Raw genomic sequence first — 17,958 nt, forward strand, 5'->3', positions numbered from 1 at the left:
GATTGTGAATCCCATGTGGGACATCCCCCTTTATTCATCACCGCTCCCAGTCCCACAGCACTTACATCCATATCTGTAATTTATTTATTTCTATGAATGTCTGCCCCCCACCCCCACCCGACTGTAAGCTTGCTGTGGGCAGGAATTGCGTCTACTTATTGTTATGTTGAACTCTGCAAAGCACTTAGTACAGTGTTCTGCACACAGTAAGCGCCCAATAAAAACGATTGACTGAGTGTATCCGAACTGATTATGTTGTCTCTACCCCAGCGCTTAGTACAGTGCCTGGTCCATAGTAAGCACATAACAAATGCCGGAAAAAGATAAAAGCCAGGGGTCTGTCTCCTGTTGTGGTTCCGGCTTCTTCTGCAGGACCGTGAGCTCGTTGTGGTTAGGGAATGTGTCTGTTATTGTATGGTACTCTCCCAAGAGTTTAGTCCAGTGCTTTGCACACAGTAAGCGCTCAATAAATACCAATGAATGAATGAATTAAAGACAGAATGCAGGGCGAGAGTACGGCTTTTCCCCCCCCTCCTCGACCCTCGTCCTCCCTCCCTTCTTCCCGACGGCGCAGCCCCAAGGAGGGGCCATGGAGCCCAGCCGGCTCGGGCGGGGGCCGCCCCCGAGGTCGTCCACAAGAGTTTTTATTAAAGTGTAAATCCAAGCTCTGGGCGCCCCGCATCACCCGCAACCCCCGGCCCCAGGCAGCCCCGCACCCACGCCCTGAGGAGAAGCAGGAGGGAGGCTGCGGGAGGCTGCGGGCGGGCGCGGGGTATCGGGGCCGCGACCCAACGCTCGGGCCCCGCTACTAAAGAACTACAAATCCCAGCATGCCGAGCGACCAAAGCACCTCGCCTTCCCCTGCCCCTGCCGCAAGGCCTTTTGGGAAATGTAGTCCGGGCAGAGGGCCCGGCTGCCCCTGCAGTCTCCCCTCCATCCATTCCCGATTGCAAACATTCCCCAAACCCACCCTGCCCCGCCGTCGGACTGCGCCCCTGGAAAGGGAAGGGAAGGGGAGGGGAAAGAAGGGAAGGGAAGGGTTAGGCGCGTCCAATGGCCCGGGCGAGCCGTTTCCCTTGGGTCGGGGAGGATCGGCTGGGCCCCGGGCTGCAGAGGCCAGAAACGCTGAGGAGGAGCGCACTCGAGGTCATCCGCGGCTGGGGAGGCCATCGGATCGCGGGGAGCTCCCGGCCAGGCGGGACGCGGCGTCTTATTCGGCTTTGGCTTTGGAACTGGCCACGGCTCCGGACCCCGGGATCTTAGCTCGGATCCTACAAGGGCAGAGCTGAAGTTAGCGGGAATCGGGACAGGGGACCGAGGGCCTTCTCTTATGGCCTCAAGACCAGGGGATATGTCAGTTGCATTGCCCAAGCGCTTAGTACAGTGCTCTGCACACATTAAGGAGAGCACAATTAAGACCGTGAGCCCTATGTGGGCCCGGGACGGTGTCCAACCCAGTTTGCTTGTACCCATCCTAGCTCTTAGTACAATGCCAGGTATATTGTAAGCGCTTAACAAACACCACAGTTATTATGATCGTTATTACTATTATTACTACTGCTAATAGTTATCATCATCATAATAAATACTGATCGACCAGCTCCTTCCAAACCCCTCCCTCCTTCTCCACCCCCTCTTAAAGGCCGGCTTTAGAGGGCCGAAAGGTGGATTTTTGGCTCCGCCTGGTGGCCTCCGTCAGAACTGCAAAGAAAGGAAACCAACTCCTGGCGTCCCCCCCCAACCTCCCCCTCTGCCCGAACCACTTACCCCCTACCCCGCGTCCCTCCCCTCCCCACCGTCCCGCGGTCGTCTCTCACTTGGCTTTGATGTGGCTCAGCTGGTTCGTCACTAATCCCACGTACTGGTCGATCTGGGCCTGGTCGGGGGAGCAAGGTGGGTTTCAGAGGAAGGGGGAGTGGGGGCGGGAGGGAATGTTCGTGGGTGTGTGAGAGGCCGTGCGTGACCATGAATCTGTGCATATCTGTACGTGCATGTGTCATCAATCACTCAGTCGTGTTCATATAGCACTTATTATGTGCACAACACTGTACTAAGTGCTTGGGAGGGTACAGCAGAATTAGCAGACAAAATTCCTACGCATAAGGTGCTTGCACATCTCGTCCAAGAGGCCTTCCTTTGCTTTTTCCTTTTCTACAACTCACTTTTGCATCGCCCTCACTTGCTTCCTTTATTCATCCCCCCCTCCCGGCCCCACAGTATATGGTTTTGTTTTGTGGTCTGTCTTTCCCCCCCTTCTAGATTGTGAGCCCATTGTTGAGTAGGAATTGTCTCTGTTTGTTGCCGAATTGTACTTTCCAAGCGCTCAGTACGGGGGTCTGCACACCTTGAGCGCTCAATAAAGATATGATTGAATGAATGTACATATCTATAATTTATTTATATCAATGTCTGTCTCCCCTTCTAGCCTGTAAACTCGTTGTGGGCAGAGAATGTGTCTGCTCTATTGTTCTACTGTATTCTCCCAAGCGCCAAGTTCAGTGCTGTGCACACAGTAGGAGATCGATACGACTGATTGATACTACGATTGATTGACAAGGCCCAGCCACCCGCTATAACATGATCCTGAGTCTCCCCCTTGTGGGCACGCGGAGAACTGCAGGAAAAGTGACCTGTTGGGCCGGGCCAACGTTGACTCTTCATTTATTCATTCAGTCGTATTTACTGAGCGCTTACTGTATGCAAAGCACTGTACTAAGCGCTTGAGAGAGGACAATATAACAACAGACACATTCCTGCCCATGACGATCTCACAGCCCAGAGGGGGAGACAGACAGTAGTATAAATATATACATATATATTGACTAGAGGGAGAGGCAGACATTAATATGAATAAATAATCGATAATATATAATTTAAAGATATGCACGTAAGTGGTGAGGGATTGGGGGTGGGGCGAATATCAACTGTCCAAAGGGCACAGATGGAGGTGCGTAGACGATGCCGAAGGGGAAGCGAAGGAGGGGAAACGAGGGTTTAATCGGGGGAGGCTGGGGAAGGCATGGAGGTGTGTATCTGTTGGTCTGCCTGGGCGTGATTTGCCGAAGCCTCACCTGGTGCTGTCTGTACAGCAGCGGGAACGTGAAGACACTGATGACGCCTGTGGACAGCAATGAGGAGGGAGGTTGCACCCTGTGCGCCCCCCCACACACACAGCACCCCCTGGAGGGCCCGTCCGGGGTTGCAGCCCTGGAGCGCCTAGGGCCCCTTCCTTTTTTTTCCTTTTTCTTGGTACTTGTTAATAATAACTCTGGTACTTGTTAAGCATGTTTACTATGTGCCCAGCATCGTTCTAAGCCCTGAGGGAGATCCAAATTAATGGGGTTGGACACAGTCCCTGTCCCACATGGGGCTCACACTCTTAACCCCCATTTTACAGATGAGGTAACTGAGGCCCAGAGAAGTTAAGTGACTTGCCCAAGGTCACACAGCAGACAGGTGACGGGGTCCGAATTGGAAGCCGGGTCGTTCTGATTCCCAACCCCCGGCCCTATCCACGAGGTCACGCTGTTTCCCCCAAGCTTTCCCCGGCACCTGCCTCTGAGCCCCGTCCCTGACCCCATCCCGACCGTTTACCCAGAATGAGGAGAGTCAGCCCATTGAACACGGCTCCCACGAAGGTCAGGATGTAGAACAGGAGCGCCAGCTGGGGGAGACCAGGAGCGTTGGAGAGGACCCCCGCCTCAACCCAAACCGGCCCCCACTTTCCATTGCAGCCCCATCCTCCGGCCCGGCCCGGCCCATCCCTGCGGGCCCCCCGCTGGGAGGTGGGGGAGGGAGGTCCCGGGGGCGGTGAGCACCTTAAGAGAGTCCACGATGTCCTCCACAAGGAAGAGGTGCCGCAGCAGCGTGGCCGCGGAGACCACCTGGGTGGCGATCTGTTGCGCATAGCGCTCGGTCTGCTCCCGGCTCAGCGTCAGGTCCACGTCCAGGTAGGCCCTGCCGGGGGGGCGAGCGAAGGCGGTGGGCGGTCGGGGACTGCGGGGCAGGCACTGAGCCCCGGCGCCCTCCAGCGGTCGTCGCCAGAAGCGCGGCCCCCTGCCCCGCGCCCCCTGCCGGCGGCAGCGCCCTCCGGGGGTCGTCGCCAGAAGCGCAGCCCCCTGCCCCGCGCCCCCTGCCGGCAGCAGCGAGAGCCGCCCCGACCCCGTCATTCCCTTCCCGCGGAGCCGCCCCCCACCCCGGCCCGAAGCCCCCGGGGAGCGGAGGGAGGGTCTCACTGGAAGGGGTTGGCCCCGTCAGAGCGGTGCACGGCCTGCAGCGCCTTGCGGTAAACCCTGAGAGAGATGGCGCCCCCGAGCAGGGCCAGGGCCACGTGGGAGGCCACAGAGATAATGCTGAAGTGCAGGAGGCAGAGCAGGGACACCATGAGGCCCGTGAACACCAGGCCGGACGTGCGCGTGTCCCGCCAGTACACCAGGTCCGCCACTGCCGGGAGAGGGACGCCGGGTCGGCCGCGGAGGCAGCGGGCAGAGGGGGGCCCGGGGCCCGGGGATGGAGAGGCCGAGGGGGGCCCGGGGATGGAGGGGCCGAGGGGGGCCCGGGGATGGAGGGGCCGAGGGGGGCCCGGGGCCCGGGGCCCGGGGATGGAGGGGCAGAGGGGGCCCCAACTGCCCCTCCCCCGAGGCCCAGCCCCACCCCGCGGACAGTCCCGGGGCACAGGGAAGAAGGACATCGGGGGAAGAGCACCCCCCCATCCCCAGCCTGCTGCCCAGGCCAAGGCTAAATTTAGCTCATGGAGGGGCTTGGGGCAGGCGGAGCTGGGGTCGGGGGAGGGGACAGGGTGTCCCGTTCCCCCCCAGCTGTCGGGGGCCCCAGGCCCGTCACTCACCTGTGCCGGCCTGAGTGACAGCACCATCTGCTTGGGGTAGAGGATCCCCCAGCCCCTGACCCAGGGAAGGGAAGGCGCCCCCCCATCCGCCCTTCTTCCTGCTCCCGATACGGGACCCCCAACTACCAGCTTCACCCCACCGCGGCCACCCCGGAGTCTTCGGGGCAACGCCTGGCCCGGCCCCAGCCCCAGTTCCGAATCCAATCCAGACCCCGGCTCCCAGTCCCCAACGCCCAGCCCCCAGTCCCCAGCCCCCAGACCCGACCAAGCCCCAAACCCCCAGCCCAGGCCCAACCCCTACCCAGTCCCAGCCCAGTCTCCATCCCCGTGGGAGGATCTCAGCGATGGGGCCGGAGCCGGAGCCCAAGCTGGAGCCACAGCGTTTGGGTGAGGGGGGCCTCGGGGTCCGCCCCTGCTCCCTCGTCCCCCAGAAGGGGGTCCCATCTCCCACCTTTGCTGCCCATCTCTGCTCCGGCTGTGGGCCGCGCTGGCTGTTCTAGATCGGGAGTTCTGCTGTTGCCCACAGAGCGGGTGGATGGGGGAGGGGGGGGACAGCCGGGGGAGAGGGGCAGGAGGGGGGTGAGAGGCCGGGGCGGGGAAGGGGAGGCGCCCTAAGGACTGGCCAATAGCGCCTCCGGGCCGGGACGCGGAGGGTGGGGTGGGGGCGGGGGGCAGGGAGGGCGCAGAGGCCTCGAGCGGTTTAGGTGGGGGAGGCAACCTCGGGTCGGACGATGAGCTCCCCGGGCTGATCCCGGCCCGTTAGGATCTTGGTAGAAGCTCTCCCTCTCGGCCCGGGGACGGGGAGACGGAGACCAGGGACCGGGGATACCAGAGAGAGACGACAGAGACAGACGGAGAGGGGGAGGGGGCGGGAAGGGGGGATGGAGAAACGACTCTTCCCCCGGGAAACCCGTCTGCCGCCCCTGTTGCCACCCTCTGGGGACCCCTTCCCCCCCCCCAAAAAATAAAAAAATCCTTCGGTCACCTTGGCAACCTCCCACAGCCCCTCCTCCCCACCCCTCACCCCCTTGACCCAGGCAGCTGCGCCTGCTCTGCAGAGATCCAGGGGGACCACAGCCTCGGGTCGGCAGCGAGGGATGATGCCCGGCGGGCAGCCGCGACCCTGGGCCCTAGGTCGACCCAAACCTGCCTCGGGACCGCTCTGTGACCTTGGGAAAAGCGCTTAGCCTCGCTGGGCTTGTTTCTTCATTTATAAAATGGGCCCGCGATTCCCTGCTCCTCTCTCTCCCTCCCTCCGTGCATCCCGGGGCGCTGCGATGGGAGGAAAGTCCTCAGGACGGATCTAAGCGCTCGCCAGACTGGAGGGACGAGGAGAGTGATGGAGAATCGGGGCGGAGCCGGGACGCAGCAGACCCGCCCTTGGAGGCGCCCGTCTGGCTTCTGCCTCGGGCACCCTCCGGCCCCGCAAGGCCCGGAAAGGGGGAAGGTAGAGCGGGCTCAACTGGGCACGGGGGTGGGCAGGTAAACCGTGGGCCCGGTGTCCGGGCCCTGGACGACACAATCGTCCCCCCTGCCAGAGCTGCTGACTCCACGCGGGGCTGGGCCGGCTCCGCCCCGGCTCCGCCCTGACTCAGTGAGCCCCCGTGGGACAGGGACTGTTTTCCACCCGATTTGCTTGTATCCGCCCCGGCGCTTAGTACAGCGCCTGGGACATAGGAAGCGCTTACCGAGTACCACAATTATTGTAATTATCAACCTCGACGTCCCTCGAGTCGGGCGAGCGCTTCGATCCCTCTAGGGAACTTTCCACCCATCGCGGCGCCCCGGGGAATCACGGAGGGAGGGGGAGAGGCAGGCGGGGAATCTTAGGCCCATTTTATATTTGCAGAAACAGGCCCAGAGAGGCTATGCGCTTTTCCCAAAGTCACAGAGCAGTCCCGCGGAGGTTGGGGACTAGAACCCAGGGTCGCGGCCAGGAACCCCGTCGGTACATCACCGGTCCCCCACCGCAAGCGTTGGGGGTCCCTTTAAATCCGGTCATCCCGCCCCCGGGAGCCCGGCGAGCCAATGGTGGTTCTTCTCCCCAGCCTTACCGAGGATGGGCCTTTGCAGACTGACCCCTGATTGGGTTTTTCCATCCTGGAGTTGCATCGTGATTGGTTCCAGGTCAGGCAGGATCCCTCCATCCTCGGCTTCCTCCTCTTCCTCCATTTCCTCCGCCTCCTCCCAAGAGTCCTGGGTGCGGGGCCCGAGGGAGGGCGGGGACGGCGGGGTCGGCGGGGTCCGGGTCCCGGGGTCGGGGGTCTCTCCCGGAGCGGGGCAGGGCTGGGGAGTTAAGGCCTCCGGCAACAGGAGCCTGGACGGTGGGGGCCATGGGTGCTGAGCTGCGGGCACAGGGTGGGAAGCAGAGATTTAAGTGCTCGACCCAGAGTTAGCGCATAGCAAATCCCACAGTCATTAGCGTTATGATCATTATTACTATGACTATTAGTTATGCTAGTGTCTTGTCTGCCCCTCTGGACTCCGAGCTCCTTGCGGGCGGGGAACGGGTCTACCAACTCTGCTGCGTTGTACTCGCCCAAGCGCTTAGTACAGTGCTCTGCACACGGCCAGCGCTCAAGAAATACGATTGACTGACTCGTTATGGATAGGGAACGCGTCTACCGCCTCGGTTGTACTGCCCTCTCCCAAGTGCTTGGTACGGTGCTTCGCCCGCAGGAAGCGCACCATAAATGTTGTTATTGTAATCATTGCCGTAATAATATTAATGGCATTTGTTAAGCGCTAACTGTGTGCCGGGCACTCAACTAAGCGCTGGGGTGGATGCAAGCCAATTTGGGTTGGACCCAGTCCCTGTCCCAGGTGGGGCTCGTAGTCCGGATCCCCATTTTACAGATGAGGTAACTAAGGCCCGGAGAAGTGAAATGACTTGCCGAAGGTCACACAGCAGACCAACGGCAGGCACTGCCCGCCCCTTCCCGCCCCTGGCCGCCCCCACCCCCCGTGAACGGTGCCCTTCCCCAGCAACCCCCCCCATCCTATGTGTACCTTGGCTGGTCTCTCCCAGCTCCGGGGCCCCGAGGTCCTGGAGTGGCTCGGGGGTGAGGGGGCGGGAGCCCCCGGAGTCGCAGGGGCGACCCCCATCCTGGGGCGTCCCCCGGGGGTCCCAGTCCAGCTGCGGCGGCCGCTGATGGCGAGGGGGGTCTGGGCCCCGAGGAGGGTGGCGGAGATCCCGGGCCCCCGGCGGGGCGCGGCGCTCGGCCTCCGGGGACTGGCTGAGGCTGGGGATGCTCTCCAGGCTGTCCCCCAGGCCGTCCCCCAGGCCGTCCCCCAGGCCCAGTGGCCCCGGCTCCCTGGGCCCCGAGCGGTCCGGGCCCTTGAGCCGGCGCGGGGCCGCGTCTCGGTCTCGCCGGCCCCCCGCCGCCCCCGCCGCCCCGCCGTCACCCCCGAAGGTGATGTAGGAGAAGGTCAGCTCCCGGGCCGAGGCCCAGTCCACCGACGGAGTCTCGTCTTCCTCGTCCTCGGAGAACTCGCGGGCGGTGAGCAGCTCGCGGATGTCGGAGTCGTCGTTGGCACCTGGAGGGGAGGAAGGGGACGGGAGGCGGACAGGTCCGTGAGTCCCTCTCTTCACCCCAGGGCCCTCCCCCGCCCCTCAGACCCTCTCCGCCCCCAACCCTATCACCTTGGGTAAATCTCTGTGCCACTGTGACCTCATCTGTAAAATGGGGATTAAGACTGTGAGCCCCATGTGGACCGGGGATTATGTCCAGCCTGATGAGTTTTCATCTACCCCAGCGCTTAATACAGTGCCTGGCACATAGTAAACCCTTAACGGATGTCACCTAAAAATGTCACCAGAGCTCCGTCTCCTTGCTCCCATCTCCTCTGAGTCCCCTTCAGCCCGCCTTTTAGGGCTCTCAGTTCTCCTAGGTCTTGGGAAGGCAGGGAGTGTGTCTGCCAATTCTGTTCTATGGTATTCTCCCGAGCGCTTAGTACAGTGCTGTGCACCCAGTAAGAGCTCAGTAAATACCATTGATTGATGGAGTGATTGGTCCCGGTCGGGGCTGCCCCCGGGGAGCACTGGAAGCGCCACTCACCGTCCGTGGAGTCCGGCGTGGAGGAGGCCGTGGACGGAGCTTCTTCTGGCGGAGGAAGGCGAGGCCGTGAGGTCGGGGGAGGCCGTGAGCGCTTATAGGGTCACCAGTGGGGAAGGCCCGTTCGCTCTGGGTCCATTTCCCCCAGGAGTTTCGGCTTCAAGGCCTTCGATCATCCCACTCCCCCCTACCTAAACTCGCTCCTCTCCCACTACCATCCGTCCACACGCTTCGCTCCTCTACCACCTCCCCTGACTAAACCCTCTTTTCCTTTTCTTCAGCCCCCTTCTGCATCTCCCTGACTCGTTCCCTTTATTCATTCCGCCCCCCCCCCCCCCCCGCCATCCCCACCCCAGCCCCTCAGCACTTATGTCCATATCTGTAATTTAATTATTCCTATTAATGTCTATCTTCCCCTCTAGGCTGTAAACTCATTGCGGACGGGGAACGTGTCTGTTATATTGTACTCTCCCGAGCGCTCAGCACAGTGTTCCGCACACAGTAAGCGCTCAACAAATACAATCGAATAACTGACTACCGCCAACCTACTATGCCTCCTGCTCGTAATCTCTCACCGTCGACCCCCGGCTCGTGCCTGGAACTCCCTCCCCCTTCCTATCCGACAGACCACCTCTCTCCCCCAACTTCAAAGCCCTATTAAAATCACGTTTGCTCCAGGAAGCCTTCCCTGACTAATCTCTCATCTCTCCAACCTCTTCTTCCTCCTCCTCCGCACTTAAGTCCGTACCACAAGAGCACTTTGCTGCCCCCCCCCCCCACCCCCAACCCCACGGCACTAACAGACACGTCCTTATTCCGCGTCGACTCCGCTGCCCGTAATTCACCATAAGCTCGCCGTGGGCAGGGAACGGGTCTGCCAACTCTGTTACGCTGTACTCTCCCAAGCGCTCAGTACAATGTTCCGCACATAGTGAGCGCTCAAGAAAAACGATCGATTGCTAAGATGTCTTTCTCGCTAGACTGTAAGATCCTCTAGGGCAGGAATCGTGTCAAGCATCTATCGTGTCCTCAAACGCGCGATAAATGCGATCGATCGGTATCGATTGAGTGTGGGGTAGGGTCGCCACGAAGGGCCCCGAGGGTTGGGACGGGAGGGAGCGTCCGAGACCTGGGTCTCTCCCAGCAGGTTCGGGTCGATTCCCGGGGGAGGGGGGGTCTGGGGCGGGGCGGTAGGGGAGCCGGACAGAGATCTCCGCGCGGACCCCGGGCCCCGTGGGGTCCTGAGTTCGGGTCCTTCCACGCCCGTGCGCGCTCGGCGATCAGCACCGCGGCCGGAGGACAGCTCCACCTGCCCGGTTCGCCCGCCCCCCGGATCCCCGGTCCGGCCTCCACTCCCGCCTCCCCCCTGCCCCTTCCGCGGCTCCACGGTCGCCCCGTCTTCGGGCCTCCAGAAAAGGCGGGCGGGGGGCGGCTGGCTGCATCCCCGCCGCTGAGGTCGACCGCCCGCTCCGCCGCAGACCCCCGACCCGCAACCAGGAGCGTCGCCTTGCCCCTCGAGGGGAGGCGGGCGGACACCACGGCTTTGTCTCCCCCTCCCCCCACCGCCAGCCCACCCCGGGGACTCGGAGGCCGCGGGGTCGTGGGAGGCGGGTAAGCCGAGCCGCAGAGGATGCGGGGGAGGGGGGGGGGTCCCCAAGTCCCCGAAGCTCCCTCCAGTCCCTCCCCCCGCCCTCTGATCGCTCCCCCTCCATCCGGCCCCCTCCCCGCATTGGGCCCTCCGGCCCCATCACCTACTGCAATGGGCGAAACCCGGCAGCACCTGCCCCATGTCCCCCGTCGGCCCCGCATCCGGTCCCGCATCCGGCCCGCAGCCCCGGCCCCCGGGCCCCCGCCTTCATCTCCCCGCCGCCGCCTCCAACGCCGCCGCCTCCGCCGCCGCTGCCGCCGCCGCCATCCTCCTCCTCCTCCTCCTCCTCCTCCTCCCCCTCTCCTTTCCAGGCTGGGCGGGCGGGGCCGGCAGGGGAGGGGGCCACTGCAGCGGGAGCACCGGGCCGGGGGCGGGACCGGGGGCAGGAGGGGCAGGGGGGACAGGGGAGGCAGGGGGCAGTGCGGGTGGGCACTGAGAGGAGAAGAGGGAAAGAGGCTGGGGAATTGGACCGGAAGAGGCCGGGACTGTGCAGGGAGCGGGGCGGGGACAGGGACAGGGACGGGAGGGAGGGAACGGGGGGCTGGGAGGAGAAGGAGGGCGGGGGCAGGGAGGGGAGGGGAGGTCAAGGGGACTTGGGGGGGGGTCTCAGGGGAGGGGACTGGGCTATGAGGGGAGTGGGCTGGGAGGGGAGGGGAGGTGAAGGGGACTGGGGGGCTCTCATGGGAGGGGACTGTGGACAGGGCTTATTTTATGGCTGAATTGTACTTTCCAAGCGTTTAGTACAGTGCTGTGCATACGGTCAGCGCTTAGTAAATTAGTTTGAATGAATGACTGTGAAGGGAGAGAGCTTAGGGGCTGCGAAGTGAAGGGCATCGGGGGCTGTGAGGGAAGGGGCCTGAGAGAGGAAGGGGGTCAGGGGCCGTGAAGGGAGGGGCCTGTAAGGCGAAAGGGGCCGGGGGCTATGATACGAGGGGATCCGAGGGCTCTGACATGGCCTTCAGGACAAAGGAGGACTTCCCTGATTAATTTCTCCTCTGCCCACCTAATTCCCCTCTCTATTGCCACTTGAGCACTTTAGGGCTACCTAAGCCCTTGTGTACTCACTCCCCCAACCCCACTCCCCTCCGGCCTCCATCGGTAGCATTAAAGTGCATATCTTTAAACTCTGTTGCTTCACCTATCTGTACTTTATTTTAGGGACTGTCTCTGCCACTGAATTGTCAGTTCCTTGAGATCGTGTCTAATCATAATAATTACTATTATCATTATTACTGTATTTACTAAGCACTTAATATGTGCCCAGCATTTTACTAGGCACTATGGTACATGCAAGATAATCAGGTTTAAATTATATATTATAAATTATTTTGTATATTAATTTCTGTCTCCTCCGCTAGACAGTAATCTCTACATGGGCAGGGAACGTATCAGCCAAATCTGTTGTACTCTCCCAGGCGCTTAGTACAGCGCTCTACAGAAAGTAGCACTCGATAAATATCAATAATGATGATGGGGACAATGTGGTAGGACACTGTCCATGTCCCATATGACTCTCCCAAGTGCTTAATACAGTGCTCCCCACGGAACCAACGTTCAACAAATACTATGGTTGGATGGATGGATGGATGGATGGATGGATGGATGGATGGATGGATGGATGGATTAGTGAAGCAGTATGGCTTAGTGGAAAGAGCCCGGGTTTAGGAGTCAGAGATCTTGAGTTCTAATCCCGGCTCCGCCACTTGTCGGCTGTGTGGCCTTGAGCAAGTCACTTCACTTCTCTGGGCTTCAGTTACCTCATCTGTAAAATGAGAAGCAGCGTGGCTCAGTGGAAAGAGCATGGGCTTTGGAGTCAGAGGTCATGAGTTCGAATCCCACCTCTGCCACTTGTCAGCTGTGTGACTTTGGGCAAGTCACTTAACTTCTCTGTGCCTCAGTTACCTCATCTGTAAAATGGGGATTAAGACTGTGAGCCCCACGTGGGACAACCTGATTCCCCTATGTCTACCCCAGCGCTTAGAACAGTGCTTGGCACATAGTAAGCGCTTAACAAATACTAACATCATTATCATTATTACTGGGGGACTGAGAGGGGGCAGTGAGGTTCGGGGGCTAAGGGATGGGGGCTGGGAAAGGAGGGGGCCAGGGCCTAGGAGGGGAAGGAGTTGTGAAGGTTGAGGCAAAGAAGAGGTGGGGGTTATGAGAGCAGGGGGCCATGCTGGGGGGATAGAGGGTTGTGGAGGGGGTTGGGGGTGCGGGAGGTAGGGGAGGGACGGAGAAGCAGATAGGGAGCCGTTTGTCCCCTCTGCTTGCCAGCTCTGATGAGTGAAGGTTTGCTAGGGACGCGGTAAGCCCGGGCTCCAGGTCCGGCTCCGCAACCCCGGGGGACCCTTATCCCTTCCCATTATCCCTCCCGCTGTGTCAGCGCCCCCCGACCCCAGGCCCCCCGACCCCAGGCCCCCCGACCCCCGGCCCCAGGCCTGCAGGCGCTTGCTCTCCTGCTGCCCGCACACGGACCACCAGGGGGCGCAGGAAGGCCGCCCCCGGAGCCCGAGGGAGCGTACTAGACGTCCCGGCCTGGGCCCGCGGGGGGGGGGGGGGGGGGGCCCAGCCGGGAGACCCGCCCCACCCGACGGCCCCGGCCCCCGGAGAGGACTGACGGAGGTGGGCGCCGGAGGAGATCCCTGATCCTCGCCAAGGGAGGGAAAGCAGGGCATGGGGAAGGGATAAGGAGGCTTTAATAATAATAATGTTGGTATCTGTTAAGCGCTTACTATGTGCAGAGCACTGTTCTAAGCGCTGGGGGAGATATAGGGTAATCGGTTGTCCCACATGAGGCTCACAGTTAATCCCCTTTTACAGATGAGGTAACTGAGGCACAGAGAAGTTAAGTGACTTGCCCACAGTCACACAGCTGACAAGTGGCAGAGCTGGGATTCGAAACCATGACCTCTGACTCCCAAGTCCGGGCTCTTCCCACTGAGCTGCGCTGCTTTACCGCTTTATTGAGCACCCGGAGCGTGGGGCTTAGGGCGGGGACAGAAGCAGGGAGTGGGGTGGGGTGGCCCTGGCCGGCCCAGAGCAGATTTACGGACCCCACGTCCCCCCGGGGCAGGGGGAGCCTCGGGTGGGGGGCTGGGGTGGCGGCCCCTCCCCGACCCCCCATGGCTATGCTGGTGCAGCGGAGGCTACTGTTGGGGCGCCTGTTGGGAGGGGAGCAGGAGGAGGCGGTGAAGCCCGGGGGAGGCGGAGGGGCCCGTCGCCCGCCGGGGCACGTGGTCGAGGCCTCGGGCCCGGGGCCTGGGGAACCGGACGACGTCCCGGCCGCGCTCCACCCCAGTGCTTAGAACAGTGCTTTGCCCATAGTAAGCGCTTAACAAATAGCATCATTATTACAACTGGCGTCACCCGAGCCCGAGGTGGCTGCCCCGGCCCGTCAGGCCGGGGACAAATTCGTGACCTCAGCGACCGACGGGGTCTGGGACACGCTGAGCAACGTCGAGGGAAGGGGCTTCGTGCGCTCTCGGCTGCGGCTCCAGACGACCCCGGGCCTGGTTTGCTCGCGCTTGATCGACCCTTGTCTCTGCAAGGTGAGGAGGGGTCAGGAAAGGGGACTGAAGCTTAGAGAGGCTGCTTATAGCTGCTGAATTATACTTTCCAAGCACTTAGTACAGTGCTCTGCACAGTAAGCACTCACTACATACGATTGAATGAATGAATGAGAGAAGCTGCTTATAGAAGCAGCATGGCGTAGTGGCTAGACCACGGGCCTGGGAGTCAGGAGGTCATGGGTTCGCATCCCGGCTCTGCCACTTATCTGCTGTGTGAGCTTGGGCAAGTCACTTCACTTCTCCGGGCCTCAGTTCCTTCATCTGTAAAACGGGGATTGAGACTGTGAGCCCCCATGGGACGGGGACTGTGTCCAACATGATGAGCTTGGATCCACCCCGGCGCTTAGCACAGCACCTGGCACATAGTGCTTAACAAATACCATAATTATTCATTATTATTAACAGTCCTTCCTGTCGGTTCCCCACAGGGCAGCAGGGACAACATGTCGTGTGTGCTGGTCTGTCTCCCCGGGGCGCCTCAGCCGTCGGAGGAGGCGATCCAGCAGGAGGAAGAGCTGGACTCAGCCCTGCGCCAGAGGGTCGCAGGTGAGGGGGGACTGAAGGAATCCTGGGGGTCAGAAGGGCCTGGGGTCTAATCCCGGCTCCGCCGCTTTGTCCGCTGTGTGACCTTGAGCAAGGTACTTCACTTCTCTGTGCCCCAGTTACCTCATCTGTAAAATGGGGATCGAGATCCATGTGGTTCAGGGTGTGTGTCCAACACAATTTGCTTATATCCACTTCAGCGCTTAGTATAGTACCCGGCACATAGTAAGCACTGAACAAATACTACAGTTATTATGGGAAGCAGCGTGGCTTAGGGGATAAGCACGGTCCTGGGAGTCAGAAAGACCTGGATTCTAATCCCAATTCTGCCACATATCTGCTGGGTGACTTTGGGCAAGTCACTTAACTTCTCTGGGCCTCCGTTGCCTCATCTGTAAAGTGGGGATGAGTGTGACCCCATGAAGGACGGGGACTGTGTCCAACCTGATTAACTTGTATCTATCCCAGTGCTTCCAACAGTGCTTGGCACATAGCGCTTAATAAATACCATCATCATCGTTATTACTGTTACTATTATTATTACTTGGCCTGTGTTCAACCTTATTAGCTTGTATCTTCCCCAGCCCTTAACAAATATCATAAAAAAAAAAAAACGGCTGAGGCTCACGGTGGGTGGGGGTGGCGGGTCGGGGAAGAGTCACTCCGGGCCGACTCACCACCCCTTTCCAGAAAGTAGCTGCCCCGGACAGGCAGGGGTCTGCAGGACCCAGGCGGGAGGCGGGGGCGCAATCAGACCCCCCAGGCTGGGTGGGGGTGGTCACCCCATTCGACGTTCAGTCCTCCCCTCCTTGCTCCTCCCCAGAGCGGTGTGCCTTTGAGCCGCTCCGGGGGGCCGGCCCGCTTGCTGTCTGTGCTCAGGACCTTGGGGTCCGAGGTCATCCCCAGGCTCCCCCCAGGAGGTGGACTGGCCAGCGAGGGAGTGAGGGGAGGGGGCCTCCCGACGGTGGGGGAAGGAAGCTGAGGGGAAGGGCAGGAGGGGTTGGCCGGGGTGGTGCGTGGGCCGGGGGGGCATCTCGGGGAAGGGTCTGGGCAGGGGAAAGGGAGGGGGCCCAATCAGTCAATCTTTCAATAGTTTTGACTGAGCGCCTACCGTGTGCAGAACACTGTACTAAACGCTGGGGAGGGTTCAGTGGCTGAAGCAGCGTGGCTTAGTGGAAAGAGCACGGGCTTGGGAGTCAGAGGTCGTGGGTTCTAATTCTGATTCTGCCACTTATTAGATGTGTGACTTTGGGCAAATCCCTTAACTTCTCTCTGCCTCAGTTACCTCATCTCTAAAAAGGGGATTAAGACTATGACGTGTCCCACGTGGGACGACGTCATTACCTTGTATCTATCTCAGTGCTCAGAACGGTGCTTGGCACATAGCAAGCACTCAACAAATACCATCATCATTATTATTTTTATTATTCAGTAGATGCAGAGGGCATGTTCTCTGCTTTCAAGGAGCTTATGGTCATTATTACTATTATTATTCAGTAGGTGAAGAGGGCAAGCTCTCTGCTTTCAAGGAGTTTACGGTTGGAGGGGGCTCTCACCTTCCAGGTCGGCGGGGATTGTGGACGCCTAGGCCAAAATTCAGCAGCCCCAGACTGATTCCTGCTAGGGAAACCCCCAGCCGGGTTCTGGGGAACCTTTGACTTCACGCCCCTACCCTGCTGGATTTCTTCAAGCCACAGTTTAGAAGAAGCAGCGTGGCCTAGTGGAAAGAACACGGGCCTGAGAGTCTTAGGGCTCGGGTTCTAATCCAGGCTCTACCCCGTGTCTGCTCTGTGACCTTGGGCAAGTCACTTATCTTCTCTGAACCTCAGTTCCCTCATCTGCCCAAGTGTTCTCCCTCCTACTTAGACTGTGTATGCACCCCCGCGCTTAGGACAGTGCTTAGCACATAGTAAGCACTTTAAAAATACCATCACTATCATTATTTTCCCTTACAGCCTAGTGGATAGAGCACGGACCAGGGAGTCAGAAGGACCTGGGATCTCATCCCTGCTCTGCCACTTGTCTGCTCTGTTACCTTGGCCCAGTCACGTCGCTTCCCTGTGCCTCATTTCCCTCATCTGCAAAATGGGGATGAAGACTGTGAGCCCCATGTGGCGCAGGGACTGTGTCCAACCTAATTAGCTTGTATCTATCCAGCGCTTAGGACAGTGCTTGACATATAGGGAGCGCTTAGCAAAGACCTTTATTATTAGTACTAGTAGTAGTATTTTCCCTTATGCCCAAACACCTGGTAGGGGCGGGGAGCGACCAGAGGGATGCCGAGCTGTACTTTGAGATTCCCCCGGCTTCCGCTGTTCCCGTTCCAGTCTCCCCCCGGAGCGGGGAGGGGATGGGGGACCCCGGAGTCCTCCGCTCCGGGAATGGTCCTCCCCCTCATTCCTCTTCCTCCCCTCCCTCCTTCTCCCCCACCTCCACCCAACTCCCTCAGTGAGTCAGGACTTGGGGCGGCTTGGGACTCCCTCTCCTCCCTCCCTGCAAATAATGAGGTAAAGCGGCCCGGGAGCAGAGAGGCCCGGGAGCAGAGAGGCGTGGCCGAGGGACCCGGACCTGACGACGATGGAGTCTGAGCTATGGTTATGTGGGCGGAACATCGGCCTACTGTGTGACCTTGGGCAAGTCGCTTACTTATTCTGTGCTTCGGTTTCCTCCTCTGTAAAATGAGGATTAAAAAAACCTGTTCTCCCTCCTACTTAGACTGTCAGCCCCGGGTGGGACAGGTATCTACCCTAGCTCTTAGTACAATGCTTGGCACATAGTAAGTGCTTAACAAACACCACAATTATCATTATTATCAACATTAATATTATTATTATTACCAACACAACAACAATTACTAGTGTCTGTGCCTGGGTATTAGAGAAACCGCATGGCGTAGTGGATAGAGCATGGGCCTGGAAGTCGGAACGACCTGGGTTCTAAACGCTGCTCTGCCACTTGTCTGCTGGGTGACCTTGGGCGAGTCACTTAACTTCTCTGTGCCTCAGTTGCCTCATCTGTAAAAAATGGGGATCCATTCATTCATTCATTCGCATTTATTGAGCGCTTACTATGTGCAGAACACTGTACTAAGTGCTTGGAATTAAGAGTGTGAGCCCAATGTGGGACAGGGACTGTGTCCAACCTGGCTAACTTGTATCTACCCCAGCACTTAGTACAGTGCTTGGCACACAGTCAGCAGTTAACAAGTACCATAATTATTATTATTAATGCCCGGGTATTAGAGGATTTTTCTGTGGGCAGGGAGTATCTACCAACTCTCGTGTTGTACTCTTT

General features: G+C 59.8%; 1 protein-coding gene across 1 annotated transcript; it reads right to left on the reverse strand.

Annotated features, from left to right (window-relative positions):
- Positions 1 to 627: 627 nt before the first annotated feature.
- On the reverse strand, positions 628 to 10,737 carry RTN2 (reticulon 2). The gene is made up of 11 exons (XM_039912167.1): positions 10,657 to 10,737; positions 8,905 to 8,949; positions 7,856 to 8,383; positions 6,901 to 7,191; positions 5,298 to 5,390; positions 4,236 to 4,443; positions 3,819 to 3,957; positions 3,595 to 3,664; positions 3,072 to 3,118; positions 1,818 to 1,876; positions 628 to 1,271 (listed from the first exon to the last, which is right to left on the reverse strand). Exons 1-11 carry the CDS (start codon positions 10,688 to 10,690, stop codon positions 1,211 to 1,213), a joined length of 1,575 nt encoding a protein of 524 aa, XP_039768101.1. The 5' UTR covers positions 10,691 to 10,737; the 3' UTR covers positions 628 to 1,210.
- Positions 10,738 to 17,958: the final 7,221 nt, after the last annotated feature.

The sequence above is a fragment of the Ornithorhynchus anatinus genome, chromosome 5 (assembly GCF_004115215.2).
Source record: "Ornithorhynchus anatinus isolate Pmale09 chromosome 5, mOrnAna1.pri.v4, whole genome shotgun sequence".
In the NCBI taxonomy this organism is placed as follows: Eukaryota; Metazoa; Chordata; class Mammalia; order Monotremata; family Ornithorhynchidae; genus Ornithorhynchus; species Ornithorhynchus anatinus.

Bases quoted from the DNA above. Each gene is read 5' to 3' on its own strand.
- RTN2 (XM_039912167.1), bottom strand. From the start codon at position 10,690: ATGGGGCAGGTGCTGCCGGGTTTCGCCCATTGCA. The intron at 3,119-3,594 runs GTAAACGGTCGG...TGCTGTCCACAG, and splicing joins GCTGACTCTCCTCATTCTGG to GCGTCATCAGTGTCTTCACG. The intron at 1,272-1,817 runs GTGAGAGACGAC...CTGCCCTTGTAG, and splicing joins CTGAGCCACATCAAAGCCAA to GATCCGAGCTAAGATCCCGG.